General features: G+C 71.1%; 3 protein-coding genes across 3 annotated transcripts; 1 reads left to right on the plus strand and 2 right to left on the minus strand.

Moving 5' to 3' along the window:
• Positions 1 to 5,300: 5,300 nt before the first annotated feature.
• AURANDRAFT_26183 (hypothetical protein) lies at positions 5,301 to 5,576 on the minus strand (the record flags this gene model as incomplete). The annotated part of the gene is made up of 1 exon (XM_009038843.1): positions 5,301 to 5,576. One exon carries the CDS (start codon positions 5,574 to 5,576, stop codon positions 5,301 to 5,303), a length of 276 nt encoding a protein of 91 aa, XP_009037091.1.
• Positions 5,577 to 6,429: 853 nt separating this feature from the next.
• AURANDRAFT_64190 (hypothetical protein) lies at positions 6,430 to 8,568 on the minus strand (the record flags this gene model as incomplete). Its single annotated transcript, XM_009038842.1, has 1 exon — positions 6,430 to 8,568. One exon carries the CDS (start codon positions 8,566 to 8,568, stop codon positions 6,430 to 6,432), a length of 2,139 nt encoding a protein of 712 aa, XP_009037090.1.
• A 333-nt stretch (positions 8,569 to 8,901) lies between these two features.
• On the plus strand, positions 8,902 to 17,447 carry AURANDRAFT_71640 (hypothetical protein; the record flags this gene model as incomplete). The annotated part of the gene is made up of 10 exons (XM_009038686.1): positions 8,902 to 9,122; positions 9,264 to 9,575; positions 10,101 to 10,326; positions 10,486 to 10,944; positions 11,747 to 12,064; positions 12,715 to 14,022; positions 14,626 to 15,321; positions 15,811 to 16,398; positions 16,738 to 17,005; positions 17,039 to 17,447. 10 exons carry the CDS (start codon positions 8,902 to 8,904, stop codon positions 17,257 to 17,259), a joined length of 4,617 nt encoding a protein of 1,538 aa, XP_009036934.1.
• Positions 17,448 to 17,949: the final 502 nt, after the last annotated feature.

Below are 17,949 nucleotides of genomic sequence, written 5' to 3' on the forward strand. Positions count from 1 at the left end.
ACGTCGACGTCGACGTCGACGTCCGTCGTCTGTCTCTGGACAATGATGAATCCCTCGCTGCCGCCGCCGATCCCCACGCGCGACTACGACGCCGACCTCCCGCCGCCTGTCCCCACGAGAGACTATGAGGCAGCCCCGCCGGTCCCACCGCGCGACTACGACGCAGCCCCGCCAATACCCGAACGCGACTACGACGCGGCCCCGCCAATACCCGAACGCGACTACGACGCGGCCCCGCCAATCCCACCGCGCGACTACGACGCGGCCCCGCCAATACCCGAACGCGACTACGACGCGGCCCCGCCGATCCCGCTGCGCGACTACAACGCGCCGCCGCCGCCGCGCGACGTCGCCCGGCTCAAGCTGCGGAGCTTCGACAGCGGCGACGACTCCGGGCCCGCGACGCCCGGCACGCCGGCCGCGCTGCCCGCGTGGCCCGCCGACGCGCCCCGGCAGGCGAAGCCCGCGGCCATCGCCGTGCCCGAGAGCGACGACGAGCGGATGGCGCGGCTCCGGTCCGCGGCGCTGAGCCCCCAGACGCCCAAGACGCCGGAGACGCCCATGGAGTCGCCGCATCCCCAGGCGCGCCACTTCGAGCCCACGGCCGCGGAGCTCTTCGCCCAGGCCGCGCGGCGCCGGCGGCCGGGCAAAGCCGGCGACCAGGCGGCGCGCCGCATCGACTACGGCCGCGTGTCCAAATACACGAACGCGGACCGGCGCGCGGAGCTCGCGGAGATCGTCCGCGGCGCGGCCCGGTCCTTCGCGGACCGGAAGCTCGTGCGCGAGGGCCCGCTGGCGAAGATCAGCCGCGGCGGGCCCGGCGCGGCGCAGTTCTGGCTCTTCGACGACTCGCTGGCCTACGGCAAGGCCGCGCGCGGCGGCTACGACCTGAGCCACGACTTCGCCTTCGCGGGGCCCTTCGTCGCGCGCGCGGCGACGCGCGCGGAGGCGCCGGCCCACTTTTCCCGGGCGCTCACCGTGCGCACGGGCGCCAAAAGCTTCGTCGCCGTCGCCGAGGACGCGCGCGAGCGCGACGCGTGGCTCGCGTCCATCGCCGGCGCCGCGGGCGCGGACATGGACGCGGAGTCGGACGCGCTCGCGCCCGTCTGGGTCGAGGACAAGAACGCCGACGCCTGCGGCCTCTGCGACGCCAAGTTCACCATGTTCTTCCGCCGCCACCACTGCCGCAAGTGCGGCCGCCTCGTCTGCGCGAGGTGCAGCGACCACAAGCTCCCGGGCACGGAGGACCGCGCCTGCGACGACTGCGCCAAGGCGACCAAGTAAGCAGCCCCAGAGTAAAACGCGAGTCTAACACACCCCCACCTCGGTAGCGCCCCTCGACAGCTTAGTTCGCGCCGCCGGACGCGAGGCGCCGGCCCGACGCCGCGGTGCGGAGCGGGTCGTCGAAGGCCGCGTCGCCGCTCCGGGACACGCGGCTCGCGCGGCGGAACATGGGCGCGCGGCTCTTGTCCGGCGGCGGCGCCGGGTCGTTCGCGTTCTCGCGGAACGACGTCCGCCGCGTCGTGCTGTTCTCGAGCATCTCGTGGAGGTTCTGCTCCAACGAGTTCATCGTGCCCCGGGGCGTCGACACGGAGGACCGCCGCGACGACGGCAGCGGCGGACCGCCCGCGGAAGACGCGTTCGACGACCGGCGGAACGCGGCCATGGACTGGCGCGCGTCCTCGCGGCTCGCGAAGGACCCGCCGAAGGACAGCCGCCGGCTCATGCGCCCGCCGGCGTTGCGCATGGACGCGCGCTGGGCCGCCTCGGCCTCCTTCTTCTCGTCGGCGCGCATCTTCATCACCACGGACTGGAGCCGCGTCCGCCGCACGACGGGCGCCTTCTTGTCGCCGTCGTCGCCGTCGGACGTCTTGTCCAACTCGAGCATCTTCAGCACCTGCTCCGCGTCCCACTGCGTGTTCAGCGTGCTCTTGTCGATGGGCTCGGGCTCGTCGAGGGCCTGCAACGCCTTGGCGACGAGCGGGCTGAGTTTGGTAGCGCAGTCGACGACGCGGTTCGACTTGACGCGCGCCTCGTGCTGCCGCCTGCGCGTGAAGCGCCGCTCCATGAAGGACGCCGCCGTCGCCTGCAGCGCGCGCTGGCTCAGGCGCACGTTGGCCTCGGCGCAGTCCTTGCGGAGCCCGTGGTTCCGCGCCATCGCGTCCGCGCCGTACCTGGGCAGGAAAAGAGTGGTTCAAGTTCGCTTCAACTTGAGTGTTCCGCGCGCGCGCGCGTCCCGGAAAACGCATCCATGCTGCGAGACCGTTCCGAGAGATGATCGCCCGTCCAAAGATCAGCCAAAACGAGTGGGAACGGCCGAGCCTTTGAAGTTGGGAATTTCGCTCTCTTTTCCCGCCCCGCGCCGTACGTCGGCGTCGGCGACACGACCGCGTTCATGTTCGCCATCTGGCCCACGAGGTCCGCGGCCGTCGGCGGCGCCTCGGGCTCGTCGCCCGCCGCCGGGTCCTTGTCGTCGGGGCTCCCGGGCGCGGAGAGCTCCGAGCCCGCGGACCCGGGCGGCCGCGGCGCCGCGTCGGATTTCGGGGACAGCGCGGACCGGATGGGCCCGTCCTGCTTCGCGACGCTCCTCGCCGCGGCGTTCATGGCGCCGTCGGCGCCCGCCGACGCGAGGAAGGCGCGCGCCTCGACGTGGAAGGGGTCCGGGCAGCTCAGCGCGTCGAAGAGGCGGCACAACTCGGGCTCGACGTCCGCGACGCGGTTCGGCAGTAAAATAGCCAGCACGAACATGGTGTAGCGGTAGACGCAGGCGAAGAAGAGGCGGTCGCCGACGGTGGAGTGGACGTTGCCGCAGGTCAGCACGACCTGGCAGTAGACGCGCGCGACGTCCGTGAAGGCCTGCGCGTACTGCCGCTGGAGCCGCGCCTCGGACTCGCGGAGCGCCTCCAAGGCCGCGGGCGACTTCTGCGCGCGCGCCGTGCCCAGGATCGCCGACAGGGCGCCCGTGATGCCGAGCTGCGTCTGCTTCGCCTTCTGCTTGCCCAGGAGCGACGGCAGGGGCTTCTCGCCACCCGCGTCGACGCGCGACTGCCGTAACGCCGTCGACGCGACGGTGTAGTTGATGGTCTTCATGCGCGGGCGCGCGGGCTCCGGCGCCGAGACCTCGGCCTCCTTCTTCTTCTTCAGCAGGTCGGGCGCCTTCTTGAGCTTGCGGACCTTGTCCTTCGAGGGCTTCCCGTCCTTGGACCGGAGCTGCCGCAAAGCGCCGAGCACGACCTTCCGCGAGACGACGGCGTCGCGGAGGCCGTGGGAGCTCTTGTTCGCGAAGTGCTTCAGGTCCGCGTTGCCGCCCGTCTTCCGGATCTCCGCCTGCGCCGCCGCGGCGGCGATCAGCGCCGGCGTCAGGTCCTCGTGGGAGTCGCGGCGCGCGGCGCCCGTCCTCAGGTCGAGCTCCGTCTTGATCTTGCGGTGCATGAAGAAGTACTTGAAGTAGGTCGCCACGCCGCCGAGCCAGACGTTCATCATCGGCGACGCGTGGAAGACGACGAAGGACCGCGGCAGCTTCGCCAGCCCCGGCCGGTCGCCGAGGTCGACCTCCTTCTCCATGCGCCGGAGCGCGAGCGCGCCGCACTCCTCGAGGCTCAGCTTCTTCGACTCGCCGTGGAGGCCCACGGGCTTGTGGGGCGCGCCGTGGTGGCCCTTCGTCGGGTGGATGAGGCGCGCCATGGCGTTGCTGAACTGCGCGCGCTGCGACGCGGGCGTCGCGTGCGGCGCGTTCCCGTGGCCGGCCACTCGCCCCGCGACCATGTTCTCGTGGCCCGACAGGTCGCCGCTCAGCGACTTGCGGGGCGCGCCGGGCCGCCCGCCGGCCGTGATGCGCGACCCCCGCCGGTGCTGCGTCGGGCCGTGGTGGTGGTGGTCGCGGTGGCCTTGGCCGTGGCCGCCCTTGCCGTGCGGCCCGCCGTGGTCCCCCGCGGTGGTCCGGCTCGGCGCGCCGGCGTGGTCCACGAGGTGGCGCGAGCTCGCCGGGTGGTCCGCGCGGCTCCCCCGCCGCTGGAGGTGCGCCGGGTGCGCGTGGTGGCCGCCGCCGTGGTGCGCGTCCGTGTGCCGCGCCGCGCCGCTGCCGTGGTCCGCGCGGCTCCCCCGCCGCTGGAGGTGCGCGGGGTGGCCGTGGCCGTGGTGCTCGCGGGCGCCGTGGTGCTGGTGCTGCCGCAGGTGCTCCGGCAGCTTGTAGTCCGGGTGGTGCACCTCCTCGATGGCCTCGCGGTCGTGGCTGAACTGGCGCAGCTGCTCCACGTTGGGGTGGACGCGCGGCGCGTGCTCGTGGCCGCCGCCGTGGCTGTCGTCCCGCGACCCCCGGTGGCCCATGCCCACGCGCGACAGGCGCCGGATCATCGTGTGCATGGCCGCGACCGCGCCGACGCCGCCGGCGCCGGAGGGCTGCCCTGCGGTTTCAGCCTGAACTGCGAAGATTTGGGACACTGCAAGAAAGATGCAAGAAAGCGATTTTTGAAAACAGCATGGGGCTGCTCCGAGCATGCTTTTGAACGCCGTGGGCACTGCTTGAGTTCTTTCATAGACCATGGCCGACGCCAAGGACGGCAAGCCGCGCGGGCCGGACCCGCAGCTGCTGAAACTGCTGTCGTTCTGGGGCCAGCGCGCGAATTCGAAGCGGTTCAAGGACTTCTTCGAGGAACATGCGCACAAGTGTGCTCCAGCGTTGTGACGATGTTCGAGCGATGCCGACCGGGAAAACATGGTATCAAACTAATCGAAACGGACACTGATTCATACATGGAATCTGATGACTATATAAATGCCGACGCGCGTGGTAGGTTTGATCGCGACTGCAGGACGTCGGAGCAGCGCCTCGAGTACACGCAGCTCTACGAGGACTACTGCGCGCTGCACGCCCGGCGTCGAAGCATGAAATGGTCGATTCCACCGCGCCATCGCGTAGCTACGACGACGTGCTCGACGAGTTCCTGCAGACGACTTACCTCGACCGGAGCGAGTTCGCCGCGCGCTGCCGCAAGGCGCTCGAGAGCCGCGGCGCGTCCATCGACAAGCAGGTCTTGGAAGCCATCCTGTCCGCGACGGACTACAGGTCCTTCGTGCGCATGATGAGCGACGCGCGGATGGTCGCGGACGCGAAGGCCGGCGCGCGGCCCGTCGAGTTCGACGACCGACCGGCGACGCCGCCGACGGCGCCGAGCTCGCCGCGGGAACGGGCGGAGGGGAAGGACGCGAAATAAACTAAGCGAGAGCTGGAGCCGCCCAAGATAGATAGGCGGGGTGCGTCGCCTAATGCGCCAGAGAGAGAGCTCTGGATACCCAATGTGTTAGCGAAATCCGCTCGCGCTCTCGACGGTCCACGTGTCGCCGGACGAGGGCTCCGCGAAGCGCAGCGCCTTCGCGTGGAGGTGGAGCCGGCTTCCCTCGGCGTCGGCGCCGTAGATGTCGTCTCCTAGGATCGGGTGGCCGATGGCGGCGCAGTGCGCGCGGAGCTGGTGGAGCCGGCCCGTGTGGGGCTCGAGCTCCAGCGTCGTCGTGTCGGCTCCGCGGTCGACGACGGCGAACGTCGTCCGGCAGGGCTTGCCGTCGGCGCAGGGCACCATGCGCGAGAGCCCGGCCCGCGCGGCGTCTCGTCGCTCGAGGGCGACGTCGATCTCGCCAAAGTCGTCGACGACGCGGCCCCGCACGACGGCCTCGTACGTCTTCCGCACCGTGCGGTCGCGCCACTGCCGGGCGAGCACGGACGCCGCGTCGCTATCGAGCGCGAGCGCCAGCGCGCCGGATGTCGACGCGTCGAGGCGGTGCACGGGCCGCGCGTCGCCGTGGACGAGCCGCGCGCGGCGGAGCGCGGAGTCCAACTCGACGACGCCGTCGGCCTCGTCCTTCGCCGCCACCGCATGCTGCATATCGCGCCAGGCGTCGGCCGCCGCGTCGTCGCTCAGCTTCGCGCGTCGCACCGCGAAGGCGAGGAACTTCTCGCGCGTCCGCGGCAGCATCGCGGCGTGTCGTCGCAGCGCCGGCGGCAACGCTTCGAGCGTGGTCGCGGCGGCGCACCAGCGCTCCTTGCGCGTGCCGCCGCCCGTGAAGGCCGGCGTCGAGCGCAGGCCCGCGGGCTTGTCGATGACGAGAACGCTCGGTGAGTGGGCCAGCACGCGCAGGCCCGTCACGCGCTCGAAGTCTTGCACGGATTTTTGCACGGGTGGTTGCGGCGCGGCTTGCAGAGCGCTCGCGCAATGCACGGCTTTTTGCACGGGTTGCTGCGGCGCGGCTTGCAGAGCGCTCGCGCAATGCAGACTGCATGCCAGCAGCACAAATGGTCGCGCAAGCATCACGAACGTCGTGCGGTCATCATCGCCTTCGGCCTCTGACGAGGTGCACTTTAACGTCAAGGTGCGTCCGTTGAAGCATAGAATTTAAGAGGGAGACGGGCGCGTGCGGGGCCGGGGCCCCGCGCGCCTACCTCCGCGCGAGGGTGACGCCGGCGACGGCGGACGAGTCGCCCGGCGGCGCGACGTACTGCTCGTCGCCCGCGGCGACCTGGAGCGCCGTCTTGTTGCCGATCGCGTAGCCGAGCTCCGCGCAGTGGTCCCACTTGAAGTGGGCGTAGACGTAGGGCATCGTGTCGTAGAGCGGCGACGACATGTTCAAAAAGTCGGCGTTCGTGTACTCGCCGGCCTTGAGGCCGAGCTGCGGCAGGTCGTACTCCAAGAAGTCGTCCGCCGCGTGGCCGGTGACGTTGTCGACGTTGCTGCCGTAGGTGCCCCAGTAGTACTCGGTCTCGGGCCAGTCCATGTCGGAGAGCGTGCCGGCGATGACCTTCCACTGGAAGAGGCGGTCGACCGTCGGGTGGATGGGCCAGAACGAGATGTCGTTGGGGCTCGACGCCTCGAGCTGGTCGCCGAGCACGTTCAGCCCCGCGCCGCAAATCAAACTCAGCGCCGTGACGCGGTCGTCGAAGCTCCGGTCGCTGAGCAGGCCCCAGAAGTCGACGAGGCCCAGGTACTCCTCGAGCATCGCCGTGTTGTTCTCCGCGACGTACGTATCCAGATTCTTGCACGACGCCGCGCAGTCCTTGAAGGACGTCTCCGGCGCGCAGTCCCTGGGCATCTCTAAATACCCGCTGCGGAACATGTCCTTCAGGCCGTTGAAGACCACGGACCGGAAGCGGTTCGCCGTCGTCGCGTTCAACCCCAACGTCGCCTCGAGCCGGTCGAACTCGCCGCCGCACTCGAAGGTGCCGCCGATGAGGGCGTGGATGCTGCCGTGGGGCGAGTAGGGCGCGACGCGCAGAAAGTCCTTCAGGGACCGCTTCTCCGACTCGAGGGCCCACATGACGTCGCACGTCGGGTACTGCCAGTAGTCGAACTGGTACTCCTCGTGCGTCGCGCCGCACATCGTCGACGACCGCGTGAGGAACTGGACGGGGTTGTTGTTCCAGGGCGCGCGCAGGTAGCCGTAGGAGTTGCGCGTCTCGCCGTCGCCCGCCTTCAACGTCGGCGTGTACGCCCAGCGGCCGTCGGCGACGACGTAGGCCTTGCCCGACGCGTTGCCCGGCGTCTCGGCGATCTTGTGCTTCGACGAGCCGAGGTGCTTGTAGTTGCCGACGGCGCCGAACCACGTCGACGTCCAGAGCTCGTTCGAGGCCGCGTCGACGAAGGCGCCGAAGTCGCCGTCGTGGTCCCGCGCGACGCGCTCCACGTCGATGGAGTAGTCCCAGTACGGCAGCGCGACGGAGGCGTCGACGGCCTGCAGCGACGCCTCGAAGCTCAGGGACAGCGCGCTGTGCTGCGTCACGAAGCCGCAGCCGTCGTGCATGTGGTCGCAGCACGCGTCCCCCGCCAACCGCGCGTGCGTCGCCACGAACGTGGCGATGGGCGCGTAGTGGTCCCCGTACAGGTGGGCCCCCTCGGTGGCGCCGACGCGCCAGAGCACGGCCGCCGCGTCGAGGAACGCCTCCCGGTCCGCGACGGACAGCTCCCGGAGCTCGCGCCGCACGTACTTGCAGACGACCGCGACGCCCTGGGAGCTCGCGCCCTCCTCGTCGGGCAGATCCGACCCCTCGTCGCTCTTCGTCTCCATGGCGACGACCGCGTGGGGGCCCAGCGTCGTGAAGACGTGCGTGAAGACGCCGCCGCCCATTAAAGACGAGGTCTGGACGCCGTCCACGGACCAGGAAAACAGCGTCATGTCGCTCACGCACTGGGACTCGCCCATGCGGCCCTGCTGCGTCCGCTTGAGGGCGCAGGCGCGGAAGTGGTGCTCCTTGTGCGGCTCGACGACCGCCGCGTAGCCCCTCTCCGCGAGCCACGGGTAGTCCGTCCCCGCGGCGCCGAGGGCGTCGGTGTAGCCGTTCCAGGTGAAGACCTTCATGAACTGCTTCTGCTGCATCTTCTGCGTGTTCTTCACGGCCGCGAGCGTCGTCGTCGCCGCGTCGCGGCCCGCGGCGGCGACGAGCGCCGCGCCGCAGACGAGGGCCGACACGGCGGCGCCGACGCGCAGGTACTGGCGGGCCGGCGACGACGTCGCCCGGTCCTCGTCGCGGCCGTGCGACGACGCCGACGAGGCCGCCGCGCCCCCGGGCACGGCCTCGTACATCGTGGGCTGCCTCACTCTATCGGCTGCCTCACTCAATTTCGTATCATTTTGTATCATTTCGAGGCGGGGGCGCGCCGCCGCGGCCGCGGCCGCGCGGCCGATGACACGCGTGTGTTCGTTAGTCTTTGGGCTGGAGTGGGGTTGGCTGTCGGCGAGTGGTCGCGGTTGGGCGTGCGTTGAGTGGGCGCGTATGTGGAGCCATACGGGCGTCCGGGAGGCGTCGAGAGGGCCGGGAGCTTGCCAAATTCACAAAATTCAGCTGACGCTCGCCGTCTGCGCGACACCTGGAGGTCGACGACTCGTCGCGTCTTGACCACTCGAACACGCCTCAACATGCGGTCCGCCCTCCTCCTCCTCGCCCTCGCCGCCGCCGCCGAGGGCCGCAAGGCCGACTATCAGGGCACCGGCAAGCTTGACAAGGGCACCGGCACGCCTCGCCCTCCTGCTCCCGCTCCTCGCCCCGCCGCCGCCGCCGAGCGCGTCGAGCGCACCGCGGCCGAGGCGAAGAACGCCTACCTCGAATTCAAGGAGAACCGGAAGCGCGACCGCGCGGAGTTTCGTCTCCGCGGCGCGGACGCCGGCCCGATCCGCCTGGAAGGCGATCGTCCCGAAGACGCGAGCGCCGAAGACCGCCGCCCTCCGGGAAAGCTCGACGAACGGCACCGCGAGCACGCCGACCGCGCCGCGACGCGCAGGGCGGAGGAGGACATCATGTACGCCTGGTGGTGCGAGGAGAAGGGCCACGCGGACACGGTCACGTGCCTGAACCACGAGATGCGCGAACTCGCCCTGAAACTCCGGCCGGACGCCGAGAACGGCGAGTGGTCCGTCGGCGACGAGGACCGCGAGAAGCTCCGCGAGATGCGCAAGGCGATCCACGACAAGCGCCACGAAGCGCGCGACGCCCAGGCCGGCGACCGCCAGATGCACCACATCAACGAGGACTTCGAGATGCGCGACGACTTCTGCGACCACAAGCAGTTCCGCGACTTCGCGCTCTGCACCAAGTGGGCGAGCGGCAAGAAGCTCAGGAACGAGCGCAAGGAGCGCCTCGGCAACATGATCTAGGCGGCGCGAAAGGAACGCCTTGGCAACATGATCTAGGCGTGCGACGTCGCGCGCGCGGCGCGGAGGAGTAACGGGCTCTTCTCGCGCGGGGTTGCGAGGGGCGACGCTCTCGAAGGGGGGAGCTATGGCGACGCCTCTCGTACGGGCCCTCCTTGCTCCAGGGTGGATTCGGACTCGGCGGCCTACTCGACGCTATACTGTATACTCGCCGACCTGGGAGGCGTCTGGAGCCCTGCGCTGGACAGCCGTCGGGAGTCAAGCGGGGACGGTGCAGCGCTGCGGCGAAATTTGGTGAAGGCGACGGCCTCCACATGTGCGTCACAAATGGAGGCGGCGATCGAACGAGAGCTCGAGGCCCTCGCGCGTCGCCGCGCGCCGCTCGCGACGACGACGCACGCAATTTTTGAGCCCTTAAGCGCACACTGTGTGGACTTGCTCCAGGTCTTTGAGAAGTGCGAGAACAGGGGCGAGAGGGACATCTCGCCGTCGCCGCTCGTCAAGGAGGTGAGCCGCGCCGACGACGAGGGCATCGAGCTCGAGGACGGCGCCGTCGACTGGGTCTGCTGCGACGCGTGCTCGAAGTGGCGGAAGGTGTCGCGCCGCGTCTTCAGCGCGCTCGCCGAGGGCGCGTCCTGGACCTGCGCCGACAACGCGGACCCGGCGCGCAATAACTGCGGCGCGCCCGAGGAGGTTTGGGACGAGCCTGCGCACGCCCGGGTCTGCTCTCCTTCGGGCCCGGAATTCCGGTTGCACCTTGGGATGCACCTTGGGGCGGCCATGCCTGCGCGAGCCGCGCCGGTCGAGAGCAGCAAGGCGTCTGTCGTCGTCGACAGCGGCTGCCTGCTGCAGCTCTCGACGATCCCGATGCGCCCCGTGCCCTCGTACTGCGCGCTGGTCAACTTCGGTCCGCGAGCGCTCCCCCGCGTGGGGGCCCACTGCGTCATGTGCGGCCGGGAGGGCGTCCTCATGCCGAAGCAGAACAAGGACGTCTGCCGCGAGTGCGACAAGGCGACGTGGAAGCACGCGGCGACGGGCTGCTACTTCAAGTGGTGCAAGGGCTGCAAAAACTTCCACGCCATCGACGCCTTCGCGGAAGCCTTCGCTGACATGCGCAACGCCTCCAAGTGCGACAAGTGCCGAAGACGCAGCCGCAACTGCTATAAGCGCGGCAAGGACGCGCCGCCGGAGCAGGCGACCTCCAAAACCCTCGCGTACGTTTCCACGCTCTTCCGCCGCCACGCCGCCGGCGACCCGGAGGCAACGCTCGAGAACACGCCGTCGACCAAGGCGAGCAAGCACGTCGGCGTCGTCATGACCAAGGCCGAGATCCGCCGCGCGGAAGCGCTCCGGGGCCTCGCCGATGACGGCACCGCGGCCGGAGACGACGAGCTTCCCGGAGACGCGCTCTCGCCTCTAGAGACCGCACCTTTGGGCCGGCCGGCGACAACGCCGCTGCCCACGCCCCTGGGCCTGCGACCGCCGCCGCCGCCGACGAGGAAGCGCCGCCGAGACGCGGCGGCCCGCGACGCGGCGGCGGCCCGCGACGCGGCGGCGGCGGCCCGCGAGGCGCCGCCGCGCGGAAGCGCTCCGGGGCCTCGCCGATGACGGCACCGCGGCCGGAGACGACGAGCTTCCCGGAGACGCGCTCTCGCCTCTAGAGACCGCACCTTTGGGCCGGCCGGCGACAACGCCGCTGCCCACGCCCCTGGGCCTGCGACCGCCGCCGCCGCCGACGAGGAAGCGCCGCCGAGACGCGGCGGCCCGCGACGCGGCGGCGGCCCGCGACGCGGCGGCGGCGGCCCGCGAGGCGGCGGCCCGCGGCGACGTGGCGGCGGCCCGCGACGCGGCGGCCCGCGCCGCGGCGCCCTTCGGCGACGCGGCCCGCGACGCGGCGGCGGCGGCGTTCGACGCCGTGATGGCGCTGTTCGCGACGGCGGCGGTCTGCCCCGCGACGGTGCTGCACGCGACGGCGGCGGCAGCGGAGGCGGCGTGCGACGAGGCGCCGCCCCACCAGCAGCGGCTTGGGGAGCCGGGGCGCTTCGACGACGCGGAGCACCGCCGCTTCCTCGTCGGCATCAAGCTCTTTGGGAGTTCGTGGGCTATTGTCCAGCATTTCGTCGGCTCCAAGAACGCCAAGCAGCTGCGCTCCCGCTGGCAGAAGTTCTCCAAGAAGGGCTCGGCCGAGGTCGCGGCGGCCATGGCCTACGCCGAAGCCGCGGCCGCGGTCCGCGCGAGCCTCACGCCGACCGGGAGCAAGGCGGGCGCTTCGAGCGACGCCGCGGGATTGAAGGCGGTTGCCGACGAGGCCGTCGAGGTCCACCGCGCCTACAACCCGGCCTTCGCCGTCGACACCTACGCGCTCGCGCACGGCGCCGTCGCCGCGCGCGACGCGCCCGCGTCGCCGCCGGCCGCGCCCGCCGGCGCCGAGGTCGAAGGGAGTTAGCCGCGGCCGCGGCACAAGGAGGAATAGAAGGGAGGGAAGACGGCGAGAACAGGCGTAGGGAGAGCCACAGGAAGGCACGAGTAGGGCGGAGAGACGTGCGGAGGCGTACGGAGGCTGACGCCTCATTTGTTCACATCACACACACAAATCACAAAATTGATTCGAGGCTTCCGTACGCCCTGATCTTGCAGAGCACTCTGGAGTGCCGTAGAGATCCCCGAAGAAATCACGCGACGGGTGTGCGCGCCTAGGGTGCCTTTACCTGACTCCAACCCCTCTCAGTTCGTCTACGAGCTCCCCGACCGACAATGTGCGACTGGCTCGAAGGGCTCGCATCGTTTGGGGAGAAACCTCAGATCCCATGTCGACCGGCGTGCGGCGCGCCGGTCCCGGCGACACACCACGCCGCCTCCGCGCCCGCGCCCGCCGCCGTCGCCGCCATCGATACGTCGACGCTCATCAAAGAGCTGGAGCGCCGCGCGGCGCTCGTCGACGCGACTCCCGACGACGCGTCGCGGCCGCGCGACCGCCTCGCGCTGCTCGCGGAGCTGTCGCAAAACCTGCCCGCCGGGGCGCCGCCCGCGAGTTCGCCCGCCCGGCCGCCCGCGAGTTCGACGAAGCCGCGCGCCGCGGAGGCCGAGGACATCAAGAAGATGCGCAACGACCGCCGCGAGAAAAAAAATTACCGCTCAAAGTCCCTCTCCCCGCCGCGCCGCGCGATCGCGGACGACTACGCCGCGGTCTCGGCCGCGCGAGACGGGAAGCCCATGCCCGCGCCGCGGAAGCGGCAGGCGGACCTCGCGGCGCCCCGCACGATCGCGGACGCCGCGGACGACGACGCCGCGGTCTCGGCCGCGCGGGACGGGGAGCCCATGCCCGCGCCGCCGCGGAAGCGGACGGCGGACCCCTCGGCGCCGCGCACGATCGCGGACGCCGCGGACGACTACGCCGCGGTGTCGGCCGCGGCGCGGGACGGCAAGTACACGCACCCGCCGCCGCCGCCGCCGCGGAAGCGGTCCCACCACGAGGCGGGCGAGGCGCCGCCGCGCGGCGGCAAGTGGACCGAGGCCGAGGAGCGCTACGCGGCGCTCATCGTCGCCCGCTTCTCCGACGGCACGTTCCCGGGGCTGCGCGGCGGCGAGTCGCTGCGGAACCTGCTCGCGGACCTGCTCCAGTGCACGGGCATGCGCGTCACGAAGAAGTACAGCCGGACGCGCCTGCTGCGCAAGACGGCCTTCGTCCGCGCGGGCGAGCTCGGCGCCGACGGCGTCGAGGCGCTCGAGAGCGCGCGCGCCGCGTTCCTCGCGGACGAGCCCCAGTACTGCCCCGCGTCGCGCGCCGCCCGCGACGCGGAGGTCTCCGGCGCCGCGGCGCCGACGCCGGCGCCCGCGGACCCCGCGCCGCCGGACAACGCGGGCGCGACGGCGGGCGAGGACGAGGACGAGGCGCCGGGCGAGGACGCCGCCGAGGCGCCGGGCGAGGACTGCGCCGAGGCGCCGGGCGAGGACGCCGCGCCGGCGCCGGCCGCGGGCGCGCTGCGCCGGGGCAAGTGGACCAAGCCCGAGGAGCACTACGCGGCGCTGGTCATCGACCACTTCGCCACGGGCAAGCTGCCGGGCCTGACCGGCGGCGAGTCGCTCCGCCTGGTGCTCTCCGACCTGCTGCGGTGCACGCGGATGCGCGTCACGAAAAAGCTCTCGCAGACCAAAATCCTCCGGAAATCCTGCTTCTGGCCCCTGGGCGAGCTCACGGCCGAGGAGCACGCCGAGCTCGACGCCGCGCGGGACCAGTTCATCGCGGCCGAGCCCCACTACCGGCGCGCCCGAGCCCCACTCGACGGCGCGCGGGAGCCGCCGGCGCCGGAGCCCGCGGCGAAACCGCCCGCGCCGGCGACGGTGTCGCCGGAGTCGCCGGACCCGATCGCGCCGGCCGCGGCCGCGCCGGTGCACTCCGGAGATTAAATGCCTGGAGGTTCGATCTTTAGAGGGTGCCATGTGCCGTTTCGAGGTGGTCGCGTCGAGAGGGCCTCTCAGAGTGAGCGAGCGACCCAGTGGATATTTTGCTCGATCGATCGAGTCTCTCTGTTCTTACACGCTCCTCTCTATCACAATTCGCATCAGGCGCGGCGGCGCCGACGCGCGGATCGGGTCTGATTCGCACCATATCATCGATTCCGTATTATGGAGTGGCTCTCTCTCGACCCCTTCGGCCAGGAATGGCTTGATCTGCTGAAGGATCCGTGGAAACCGGTGCGAGAGGCGGCGGCGCGAAACGAGCCGAAGCTCAACCGGGCGCTCCAGCAGCTCGCGGACCATAACGCGTCGGGGCTGAACGACCCCTTCCCCGCGGGGCCGAAGCCGCGCGCGCGGCGCCGCGCCGCCGCGTTCGGCGGCCCCTCGAGCGACGACGACCGCGGCCTTTCGAGCGACGAAGAATACGAACCCAAGCGGCGCAAGCAGCACCGCGCGCGTGAGCCCCGCGGCGACGACGCGACGTCGAGCCCGGGATGCCGCGGAGCGCGGCGCGTGCGCTGCGGCGCCTGCGAGGCGTGCACCGCACCGGAGTGCGGCGCGTGCGGCCCCTGCAAGGACCTGCGGAAGAACGGCGGGCCGGGCCTCATGAAGGCCGTCTGCATCAAGCGGCGCTGCTTAGTCCTCCGCGCGCCGGTCGAGCCGCGCGAGCCGGCCGAGCCGCGCGAGCCGAAACGCCGCGGGCGCTGCGGCGTCTGCGAGGCCTGCGCGGCGCCGGAGTGCGGCAAATGCGGCCCCTGCTTGGACCGGCGGAAGAACGGCGGGCCAGGCATCATGAAGGTGGCGTGCGTCGAGCGGCGCTGCGTGGTCCTCCACGAGGACTCGGGCCGGCCGCGCGAGCCGCGGACGGAAGTGGAACTCCGGGAGGACGATATTCCGGTCATCCCATTTCGCGTGACGACGACTCCCCGCATGATGGTGTCTCAGATCCCCGGGGAGACGGACGGCAAGGCCGCGCCCCAAACCGGGAGCCAGCCGAGGCCCAGATTCGCGCCCCGCAAGATCGCGAGCGACCTGAAAGAGCAGGCGACCTCCAAAACCCTCGCGTACGTCTCCGCGCTCTTCCGCCGCCACGCCGCCGGCGACCCGAAGGCGACGCTGAAAAAGCAAGGTTTTCAGCCCCGGCGCTCGAACAAGCAGCGCGAGGTGGCGACCATCCGCGTGCCGCCGCCGCCGCCGCTGCCGTCGCCGCTGCCGCCGCCAAGGCGCGAGGTGAGGATCATCCGCGTGCCGCCGCCGCCGCCGCCGCCGCACGAGGCGTCCGTCACCAAGTGCCTACCGCTCGAGGAGCCGGCAATCGACGACTACTCCGCGGCGGCGGCGCCCGCGCGGCCAGCAAACGTCATCGGCCCGCCCCTCGATTTCCCCCACGCTTCGGACGAGTCCTCGGACGACTACGCCGCGGCGGCGGCCGCCGCTCATCCTTCGTTTAAGATGGCATAGACCGGTCGTCTTCGGACGAGTATCGGCTCCTGAGGCCTCTCCTGTCGTCCGATGCGCTCCGTCCAGGGAGGACAGCCATTTCGCGAACGCGTGGAGCTCCTGCCACAAGAAGTCGCCGCGCGCCGCGACGCCTCGTCCTCGCCCAAGCCGGCCGCGCCAGGTCGATCCTCGTCCGTGATCTCCCGAACGCGTCCACAGCGCTTCACCTATCGTACCTCGACGTGACCGGTCGCCGGACGCCCAAAAAAAACTCCCAAGATGCGCCTCGCCCTGCTCCTCGTCGCGTCGGCCCTCGTCGCCGGGAAGAAGACGCGCCGGGAGAAGAAGCCCAAGCGCCCCCACGCGGGGCGGCAGCACGACCCCGGCCCCAAGGACCCGCGCTTCGCGCCCGAGGAGGAGCGGTTCCGCCCGAAAAAGCCGGACGAGGCGCCGAGCCCCGAGGAGATCAAGAAGATGCGCGACGCGCGCCGGGACAAGGACCGCGCCAGGGACCGGGCGGGCCATTCGAAGCACTCCGCGGAGCAGCACCGCGCGGAGGACAAGCGCATGCACGAGATGTGGTGCGTCGGTGACCGCGTCGACAGCATCACGTGCGTGCAGCACGAGATGCGCATGCTCCACCGCTCCATCCCCGAGACGAGCAAGCCCGAGGACCCGCCCGAGGACCGCGCGGAGAAGGCGCGGGTCCACCGCGAGCGCACCAAGGCGGAGCGCGCGCGGCTCCACGAGAAGCGGCAGGCGATCAAGGCCGCGCAGGCGGGCGACGCGAAGGACGTCGCCCGCGACGAGGACTTCGCCATGCGCGAGGCCTTCTGCGCGGACAACGCCGAGACGAAGCTCTGCTCCGTCTGGGCCAAAACGAAGAAGGCGCGCGCCGAGCGCGAGGCGAAGACCGCGGACGCGCTCTGACGAGGGTGCTGTGGAAAGGGGGCCGGGCGCGCCGCGGCGTCTTAAGTGAAGATCGAGCGTATCCTTTCGTGCGCGATGAGCGGGGGAGAAGGGTGTTATGACCGACTGGGAGGCTGTTGAGGCGTTTCGGCGAGCGCAAAACCAGCCACAAATCTTGAGCGCACTCTCTCTGTGCATAGGCACTCGAGAGCCATCAAAATGCGCACCCTCCTCCTCGGCATCCTCGCCGTCGCGAACGCCAAAAACGTGCGCGGCACGCGCGAGACGTCGCGGGAGGAGCACGACAAGGAGGAGGCCCTCATGTACGACTGGTGGTGCGATACCATGGGCCACGGCGACAGCTCCATTGCCTGCATCACGCGCGAGATGCGCGAGATCACGAGGCGGGCCCACCGCAACATGACCCGCATCACGACCATCGACGACGACGACATGAAGCGCCGGCCCGAGGCGGAGCAGCAGGACCGCCGCGACGCGATGGCTCGAGCGTTCCGCGACCAGATGCGCGAGGGCCGGCGCCGCACCCATTTTCGAGAGACGTCGGGTGACGCGACGCCGACGCCTCATCACTTCGTAGGCGACGAGCGCCGGGCGCTCCACGACAAGCGCGACGCCGCGCGCGCGGCGCTCGCGGGAAGCCCGAGAGACCACAAGGACGACGAGCAGTTCGCCATGCGCGACGGCTTCTGCGAGCTACCCGAGAGCAAGGCACTGTCGATCTGCGAGGAGTGGCAGGAGCGGAAGAAGGTTAAGGCCGAGCGCGCCGCGCGCATGGACATGGGCCGCCGCCGCGCATGAGCGACCCGCCACTCCCCTAGCCCTTCCCTTCGATTCCTCCCTCCCTTCGATTCCTCCCTACGCCACGGGCGAGGTCCACTGAGTCGCGGGGACGACATACGCCGGCGCGGCGACGGCGAGCTGTCTCGCGTCGTTCGGTGGCTACCCGGGACGAAGCCGCGCTCTCGTGAACAAAGCAAGTTAAGCCACACGATTAGCCCGTCCACCGCGTCGGCGGCACGGGGGCGCCGAGCGGCGGCGGCGGGCCGTCGGCGTCGTTCGCGCCGTGGGACCACACGTGGACGTCCGCGCGGCAGTTCGTGTAGAGCGTGACCGCGAACGCGACGTGGCGCGCCGCGAGGAAGTCGGACACGTCGAGCGCGCGCGGCTCGTAGTTGAGGTCGTCCGAAAAGAAGTCGGCCATGATCGCAAGGGCGTGCGAAGTCATCGAGGTCCGGCACCCGTAGCGCAGGCTGCCGCCCTCGAGCCGGAGGCGGAGGACCGCCGCTCCCAACTGTGCCTCGGGCCAGTCCGTGCGCAGCGGCCGCCGCGTCGCCGGGTCCAGGTAGCGCTCGATGGAATCGCGGCCCTTCTCGCGCGCGATCCAGTGGCCCGAGAACGAGTTCCAGCCGACGCCCGGCAGCGCCGCCGCCAGGCGCCGCGGCGACGCCAGGGACGGGTAGGGCGCGGGCTCCGGGGCGTCGTCGACGG

Source organism: Aureococcus anophagefferens (assembly GCF_000186865.1).
Source record: "Aureococcus anophagefferens unplaced genomic scaffold AURANscaffold_9, whole genome shotgun sequence".
Lineage (NCBI taxonomy): Eukaryota > Pelagophyceae > Pelagomonadales > Pelagomonadaceae > Aureococcus > Aureococcus anophagefferens.